At 40.3% G+C, this 9,405-nt stretch overlaps 1 protein-coding gene across 1 annotated transcript in view; it reads right to left on the reverse strand.

Moving 5' to 3' along the window:
• Positions 1 to 5,135: 5,135 nt before the first annotated feature.
• The window catches only part of N4BP2L2 (NEDD4 binding protein 2-like 2), a 31,398-nt gene continuing 27,128 nt past the window's right edge, over positions 5,136 to 9,405 (reverse strand). Inside the window, exons 7-10 of the mRNA XM_009703364.1 lie at positions 6,966 to 7,051; positions 6,221 to 6,266; positions 6,080 to 6,169; positions 5,136 to 5,296 (exon numbers count right to left, since the gene is read on the reverse strand). Coding sequence (XP_009701666.1) covers positions 5,136 to 5,296; positions 6,080 to 6,169; positions 6,221 to 6,266; positions 6,966 to 7,051 — 383 coding nt within the window. The remainder of the gene's footprint in view (positions 5,297 to 6,079; positions 6,170 to 6,220; positions 6,267 to 6,965; positions 7,052 to 9,405) is intronic.

Consider the following 9,405-nt stretch of genomic DNA (forward strand, 5'->3'; position numbering starts at 1 on the left):
TTATGACTGGCAGGATGAAAGGCAGAAGTAGGGTAAGACACGTAACAGACACCTTTCCCTGCAGGCAGCCACACAACTGGTGTTCGTGTACCGGTTCATGTGGCAACATCTCGGATCCCGATACAAGTGAATTAAATACCGGAGCCTGAAGCTCACACCTTGTGCCGACAGACACCTCCTTTCTGCTTACTCTCCGCTCTCAATCTCTTTGTATCACACTCGAGGGTGTACTGAGAATGTATAAATCCCAAATGGCTTCAGAAAGTGACCTTTTGCCACACACAACAAAGTTATCTCAATTTTGATTTTTATTACATGGACAGAGAGGTTGATGTCAGGGGGGTGGGGGGGAGATGGCTGAAGATTCACACCAAAAATCTACAGTGGTTACTTTCTTCCAGGTTATTCCTCACATTTAAAATCCTTGGTGGCCAGTCAAAGTCCTTCCATGGTGGAATCAAAGTGAGAAGTTGCTGAAATAAAAAAAGAAGAGATTCTGCTGAAATACCACAACAGCACAGACTGTAGAAAGGCTTTAATGGTTGCAAATCCAACCCTCAGACTGAGAAGAGTTCACCTGTCTGATATTTTTTAAAGTCTCTTTCTTTCTCATACTTAGCTGTTGGCTATTTTTTTAAAAAGTTAAAGGGAATGGAGAAGCAGCAGATGACGGAAAGCAAAGGAAAAATAAAAAATGCAAAGAGAATGAAAAAGGAAGAGAAGAAAACTTGGTTGTCAAAACTAGAGACAGTAAGGACCTAGCAATCTCAAGGCTGAAAAACAAGAGTAACACAGTGGAATTTTTTTTTCCTCTACACATCACAAACACTATATAATGAACAGCTGTTCAACCAATACTACTATAGCACAGCCACATCTCATAATTGTTTTGTTAGCTTTCAAGTTTTGTCCCGTTACATTCACTCAGGACCTCACAGGCATCCAAGTTACGGAGTTCACGTGAGGCATCAGCACAACCTCACGGTTATTCTTTTCTGAGAGCTCCAGAAACACTGTTCGGGGCAGCTCTTATTCCCCATGGTAATTACATTATCTCCTTAAGTAAATTTTACGCCAGATTTTTCTGGTAACCACTGTAAAAGGCAGGTGAGGTTTTCTGGTCATAATTCTGTGCACTTTTTCATGCTTCATTTTGTTTAAAATTAGTGGTTAAATGTCAAAGGGGGGAGAAAATATTTTTGTTATCATTGTATCAAAGTAGCAACTGGAAGAGGTTTGGCAATGGGATGATACTTTCTGTGGCAATACGGAGGACTACTTTAGTCTGCTTTGTGTCTTTTAGATTATTTTTTTCATGCTAGCCGAGAGACGCTCCTGCCTGTCCCAGCTATATGTTCCATCTCCTTTGCCCATGTCCTGCTGATCGCATGACAATTTGTTTCAGCTTGATGGTCCAGACTGAAAACTTTTTGGATGTCTTCATGCATTGGATGATCGAGGTGAACTGCCTCACTCCCTGGCTGTGGAAGCATCACGTCCAGCAGAGGGAAGTGATGTCAATAGCACAGCCAGGGAAAGGAGGAGCGATAACACACGTCACCAAGAGATTTGGCTCATCAAAACCACGACCCTACTGGGCTGTTGCGGAGGAAGTCTTCCTGCAGGGAGTTACTGACCGCTACACTTCAACAAGAAACGTGCCAGCTTTTATTTTGCAGTAGTCCTGCAGATAAATGCTTAAACTGACATCGGTTTTTGTCTTCTTGTTCTACATTTGTACACCATCTCGCACTCATGAGTCCTGCTCTAAGGAGAACTTCTAGGCACCAAAATAATGCTGTTTTCACTGATCTCAGCATTTTTAAAACTGGGATCTCTTGCTTAATCTCCAGAACAGCTGCCAATGCTGCAATGAGGAGCTCTCACAACAACTTGAGATTAACCCTCTGTTTTCACAGGGGAACACCACCGCTGTTCACTCTCCCGTTTGGATAGAACCACCCTTACACAGCAGGAGTACGGAAGCGTGATCATCTGGCTAACAGGTTAAGTTGCACTTGGCCAGTAATTCTTAGTTGACTTTCTAATCTGAAGGGGCTGAAATGATCATATTGGCTCTCCATTTCATTTCTATGATTTTAAAATCTTTCAGTAGGAATGCTTCAGTTTTCTTTTTTTTTTATGACATTTGATGAAATTAAATCCATTTCAACATTTATAGTTGTTCACTTGAGCAGTGAGTCAACTGAAAACCCTGAGATGCTTTTTGCTTTTCACACACCTTTTTTTTTTTTAACCTTTTTTTTTTTTAACTTCTTAACATTTGCATAAGCTTAAAAGCAGCCTTTCACCTGAAGGTATGGTTGCACGACATGTGGTCCCGGGTACCAGAGCTGACTGCCACCCACGCAGGAAGCCCCGCACGTCCTCCCCCTCGTGCCTGCAGCAGCTCAGCCCCGTCTGCTCCCTGGCCCCAGCTTGGGCACTGAGCTGGGCCTTACACGAGCTTATCTAAATTCACCAGCCCAACAGAAAACTATCCATTTGTCTCCTGTGGGGTTAGTGAGTTAAATTATAGCCTTCATGTCAGCCAGCGAGTGCCAGAGCTGGTAACTCAAGAGGGCTGGGAGGGAGGGGACTTCCCGCTTTCGGCAGCGGTGAGCCATCGCGCCAGCTTGGCCCAAGGCAGCAAACCACAACTCCAGGCCTAAACCCATCTGACCTCTGGTGTCTCTTCCTCTCCCTCCAACAGCCATCAGGACTTTCCCTGACTCATTTCAGATGCTGAACTAAAAGAACCAAACCAAAACAAAAACCCCACAAAACCCTCCGACTAACTTCCCTCCTCCTCCCAATGCAAAGCCCTAACCAGCTTCCCGTTCCCAAGTCAAAGGCTTTGCTGAGCAAGGAGGATGGGACTGTACGGCCAGGACCAGGACCGTTACACAGGCATCATCTGCCAGCAGGGACCTCCAACTTAACCATGCCACCTCAGCCCAGATCTTCATGACCCAGGCCGCCTGTGCACAGCGTGCAATGGCTTTTTTTTTTTTTTTCTTTAAACCCAATAGTGACTAGGAGTCTTCTTTCGCAGCAAAGTACGCATTGCTTTAATTCTGTATTCCTTAGAACTAACATAAGCTAGTGCAGTAGAGTATTAGACTGCAACATCACGTAATAAACTGGGGTTTAAGGATGTTTTGTTTCAGACCAGCAGTCAGCGGCTGGCTCACAAGCGCACAGGGCTGCGGATCACTTCTGCCATGCTCGTGATAAGCAGGAGAGGAAGACTGAAACAATTTTGGGAATTGCATGGCAGACAGACAAAGGGGGTAAATCTAATGGGAAAAAACAGTTTGTTGGGTTCAGCAAGCAGATAAAGGTATGGACAATACGGCAGGATACTCCGCTAGCGTATATCTTTCTTTTCTTGAAGGATACAAAGAAAAAAAATAAAAATCAATTTCCAGCCTAATCACAATTTTTGTCAGGGAAGAGAACGGAGCTCTCCAAGTTTGTTTCTTTAGCATAAAAACATTTTAATCAATAAACCCAGACATTTCTGGGTAGCAGCTTAGGTTACAAATCTACACTGCCAGTCAGTATCATAAGCAAAAATCTTGCCTGTGAAGTATTCACATTTGCAATATTATAAACGAATAACTTAGAAAAATTAGTAGCTGACATAGGGCTCAGTATTTGGTGAAAATATTTTTTTTTATTCGCTTACCAAATATTTTAGTATTTGATTATGTAAGAGGACAATACTGCTACCAGACATTCTTGATGTCATTAATAATCTGTGCTGACAGCACCTTGCGAGATCAGTGCTGTCCGTACTACGTGGTTCGGAGAGATTCCCCTCGTCTTCCTACCGCGGTAGTTGGTACAGGCTAATCAGCAAATGATCTGCAATGGCATTTCTCTCATCAATGATATAAAAATGCATATAACCAAATCAGCCCTCTTTCAAGAGGTTTCAATTCGAACCCAAACTATTCAGCTATTTTACTTCTGTCATGAACTTCCACTGTGAAACTTAAGAAACCTTCTAAAACGTCAACTTCTGCTTTTGTAACTGTCCCAGCACAGCGCACGTCCGCCTCTTTGACTCCCCCTCCAGCCATCGACTCATGCCCAGGCCAGGCAGGGGACGTGGGGCCACACAGACCCCACGTGGATGATATTCCAGCAGTCCTGTGACATCTGGATGGGAATAATTTAAGCCTCAGGACGTGGAATTTTTTTTCTGGCTCCATTTGCCCACGGTGCAAGTTATTCTCTTTCCATGTACCTCAGTTTACTTGTTTTAAAACTACAGATTAATCCATTTTCCACTTTGGAAAGAACAACTGATGGCAAGTGATACAGAAGTTAAACTAGTATTTTCCAGCTGGATCCAATAGTCCTTCCTTCTTATCACCATCTACCTAGAATAGGTCTCATAAACAAACTGCGGAAACTTTGCCAAGCTACCAAAGGGTTCAAAAATTCACAAGACAAGAATGAACACGATAGCATACTTTCTAATATGCGCAGTAGCGCACTTTGTCATACCAAATGAAAACATTAACGAAAAATTAACACTTCAGTACATGGAGTCCTATTGCGACCTCCTGCTGCTGAGTCTCCACTGAAAAGCAGAACTGTCGCTTTTTCATAACTTGGTGAAATACTGTTTTATTATTCATACAGTGCTCTTCATAATTAGACCCTTAACAGAGTCGGCATTGCTCTCCGTGCTGAAGAGACAAGGAAAGCACGACTGAGACAACACTACTCACAACAGATTGCCACAGTAATCAAACTGGGAATAAAGTCCAGCTCTTAGGCATCCTAGACAACCGCTTTCAATTCACCAGGCAGGTTTTAGATTTCTGAGAAAAAAAATTTCACATAGCTTTAATAACAAAATGCTGCCTTCTCTTTTCCCCATTCAGGCTTTAAAAAAAAAAACAACCCCAAACCAAACCAACCCTCAACGCTAACTTGAAGAAAAAAAAAATCAAGTAAGTTGGGTGATACTAAATGTAAGTTGGGCGATACTAAACGCACCTTAAAAATGGTAACAGACAATGTTCTTTAGATATTTGGGCAAATATAATACATGAATGAAACACGTTCCAAAGTGTGACTGATTACCTTTTCCTTCATGCAGAATTTAAGATGGTCAGTCATGACTGATGAAACACAGCATCCAGAGAGCCAGTGCTAGTGTAGGTCACGATGTTCTCCTCTATCACCCCTTGAAACAGCTCCACTTCTGGAAGTGTTTCAGAAGAGTCTTGATTCTCTTCGCGATTTTTATTTAGATCTTCAAGACTAATAGTAGCATCTAAGAAAATAAGCAAATTACAAACTGCAGCCAAAAGACACCTGAAATTATCTCATGTAGTCTGTCATTTATATTATGTCAGGATAGAGTATGTCTAGAACAAGCTTTTATTTCATCAGAATACTCTTGATTTTGCCTCCTAAATGGCCTACAAAATAAGGTAAATCTTTCAGGTTTGTCTCTGACAAGGAGGGAGGGTGAGTGTGTGTGTATTCCTACTCTTAGGCTTCCTCTCAGCTCTCCAAGAGCGTCCTTTTCTCTTTTTTAAAATAGAGAAACTCCTCTCCTATTTCAGATAGCAAATCCTATCAGCTTCCAGGGAGCTATTATTATTTTTAATCTCATATTATGGAACTTGTGAAATTATACGATACTAAAATGGAAATCATGGAAAAAGACAACGAGCAACCTTATCCCATAACCTCCACACTGCAGGAATTAATACAGGCAGAAGTCCAGAGCTTCCCATGGACCCTGATATCTCTTGCTGCTCAAGTGTGTGACATATCATGCTGGCAATTTTTACTGATCATTAAGTTTAATTAAATTGAAGATGCTCAGCCTTTCAGAGAAATAAAATCTAAAGAAAGACTTCTTCATGCTCAACGTCCTTCTGATCTGGAATGTGTAAACTTGAGCTAAGTATTGGATTAATTCCATATGGGAAACTTTAAAAGGCAAGGAATTTCAGCACTTGCATCAGGAATCGTCAAGTGATGATTCACAGCAACCGTAGCTCTGTCCTGCTACACAAACAATAATCGGAGGCACAAATTCATTTACCACTTCCTAGTGCTTTTGCACAAGGAGGAGCGCTATCACTCATTTGTGCTGAAAACCTTCGACACGCTTCAGCATTAACTGTTTTCTCTTCTGAACAACAAGTATTTTATACAGTTTTTGTATCACAGAATACACTCTTACCAGCCAAGGCATTTCCATTCTGCAATCCATTTGTTTTCTGTTTTTCCTAAACAACAGTCCAGAGAAAAGAAGAAAGTATGTGACAAGAGATGTTGTTATTTTGGGAAAGAACAAGGGCCATGCTCTATTTTATAATTACCATTTCATTGTATTTACAGGATTTTCCTCATTTCCACTACCAGACACTACAGTGCTCCTTAAGTAAAAACAAACCTTCACAAAGCAACAGCCACAGTGAGAAAAAAGGTAATTTGCAAGTTCACGCTTTCTAACTGGACAAGGAGAATTAATTTGCCGTCAGTCACTCACGACGACTTCTCTGCTACAACTCTTTGTAGACGTAGCCATGAAGAAGCTACAGGTAGTGGAGGATGAAATTTGCTGAGATGATGGGAGAAAACCATAAGAAGGAAAACAACTGGATGATGGTAGGTTGTACTTAATGAACATAGGCCAGGTCAGGACAAAAGTATCAAGGAAAAGCTTCTTTTTTTTTTTTTTCCCCTCCTTCAACTACTTTGTATACATTTCTGAAGCTGGTCTTTCAAAACCTGAATCCTACCATGGCCTCGAGCTGGTTCTGGAAATATTCAAAAGAATACACAAACCATCCATGCCCTCATTGTTGGTATTAAAAAACAAAGCAAATTTACTAGTAAAGAACATCATCTTGCTTATGAACTGAAAAATTCCTCTTTAAACCTGGAATATTGGAAAGCTTTCCAAAATCCCCTAAAATTCGTACCTCCACAGAGGTCTTCCACAGTAAATAGATCATCTTTGAAACTTTCCAGTCAAGAGGAACTATATAATCATCTGGCAACAAGGATTCTGCAGAAGAAAATATTTTTTGCAGTTGAGTGTTCAGATCTCTCCATAGCCAAAATATATCACTGAATTACAATTTTTGCATACATTATATATAAAGACTTAAAAAAAAAAGAGCAGATATTTAAATGAGCCAGCAGCAAAGTCAGAATTTAGGTTTTCTAGAATCTAAGGTCAGGGCACAGGAGGGGGAGGAGGGGGAAGGAGATTTGGTTTTGGTTTCTTTTTTTAGGCAAAGGATTTCCTACCGTACTTTCATTCCTCCTACATACTCCCCCAAAACTAGGCGTAAACAAGAAAAACAGAAAGCTCTCAGCCCACAAATTAAACAAAATGCAACTTAATTAACAACCGTTACATTTTAAAATGCTTAATTGTAGGAATTTGCGCAATATCACTAAAGAAGTTACTTTCTAAAATGTTTTAACTCTAACACTGTTTAAGAAGCTGAAAAGAGATTCTTTGTAGGAAAAGTGTCTAAAATATATTCTATGCTTATATGAGAATCATACGAGCAAGTCAGTCAACCAAATCTTCCATTTATAAATAACCAAAGACATTTCTTTACAAAAAATTTCCCAAAATAATTTCAATAAAAATTGACTGCAATTGCCAGCATTGTAAAGTACTACAGCTCAAATTTGTACATGAATAAAGAGTAGCCTATCAATATATAATAGGTCACAAAAAAGCACAAGAATGTTTGAAATTGTAGGAGAATTATAGTGAAATGAGAACGTGGCCAGCCTTCTGCAGACAGTACGCACAATTTTGATGGAAAAAACGCCAACAAACAGCAATCACAAGCCGGCATGACTTCAGAGAGATATCTGGGTGACTTTATCTTTCTTAAAGGTTATTTCTCAAGGCAACTCATCTAAATCCCAGAGAATTTCACTTGTTACTGACTCGGAGAAGAACGACATTTAGTTCACTAACATATCGAGTGTTTCTGAATGCCTGGGGTTTTTTTGTTTTGATTTGTTTTTTTCTGGAGGATCCCTGTTCTCAAATCAATGATGAAATTTAAGATCACAGATATGAAGACTCCCCAAGTTTGGAGGAGAAAAAGGTTTTATATGTAACAGCTGAGGACATCAGCAGTACTTCTCTGCCCTGTTTCAGCTCTGTATGGCAGGTTCTTTGGTGCGCGGTGCCAGAGTTAGATAAAGCAGCCCTGCCGGTCCTTTGGGGACCAAGTCGAGTAATGCTGCCGGTGGTTTGCATCACTGCTCTGGCAAGCAGCATTGCCATCGACTTTTACAGTAAAAACAAAGAATCCTGAGGTCAGTTTGGGCAGATAAACAGACATAAGCCGCTCCTCAGTCGTCATCTGAAAATTCTCATGTGAAAATACATGCTTAACTTGAAATGCTACTGAAACAAACAGGTGTAAAGGTCTATGTGCCGAAAAAACGGTCTGTGGTTTTTTCATCCTCTTTGTCGGCCAAATCAAAGTTACCGTTTCTCCACTGGCTAAATTTGGACCAAAGAAGTTGCAGAACTTCATGCACAGGGAACGTGGCTCTTTCAGCGGGCGCGTACACAGCACCACGTCCTAGGGTGATTTCCAAACAAATGTCTGTTGTTGTCGTCGCTGGCTACAGCTCTGTAGGGTTACGTTAGCCTGCAGTAAATTTGGAAATCACGGTTGCCACACACAACTCCTTTGAGGACTGATGGCCATACCACTGACTGCTAACTTAAAATGATTAAATGGAAAGTACAAAAACGTGACAACTGGAGCCCTGGAAGGCAAGTGTACAACACTGTGACACTTCTTAATCATGCATGATTAAAAAGAAGGTATTCACTATCAGAAAATGCATCTTGTAAGTTTGATACTTAATTTCAAATTAAATTATATTTTTGGAAGGAGTTTCAACAGTATCTAAGCCACATAAGAGTGTATGAAAACTTCACTAAATAAAGAAAAAGGAATGCTACTATATTAACCAGATGGAATATAAAAACAAACACGCAATCTTTATATAAGAGCACACATTTTGTACCATGTTTTCATTTAGTTTTGTAATCAACACAGTAAAGTCTTACTCAGCAGGATGTACTAAAACATCAACAAGAGCTTCATGCTTTGGATTTAAAGTTAGTAACTTTTTGTTACTAAAAGACTGCAAACATGAGGCCAAACCAAACAGCACCTCTGACACAGACTGAAGATTTTAGGTAAAAAATAAAACAAAATAATCCCCAAAGCAGCAGTGATTCCTTTTAATAGGATTAATATTTGATTAATTAGTACCTGCAATAAAACTTATTATTTAGTCATAGGGTTTTTTGTTTTGGGGGAGTGTTTTGGGTTTTTTGTTTGTTTGTGGTTTTGTGGGGGTTGTGGG

The sequence above is a fragment of the Cariama cristata genome, unplaced genomic scaffold, assembly GCF_000690535.1.
Source record: "Cariama cristata isolate BGI_N322 unplaced genomic scaffold, ASM69053v1 scaffold9217, whole genome shotgun sequence".
In the NCBI taxonomy this organism is placed as follows: domain Eukaryota; kingdom Metazoa; phylum Chordata; class Aves; order Cariamiformes; family Cariamidae; genus Cariama; species Cariama cristata.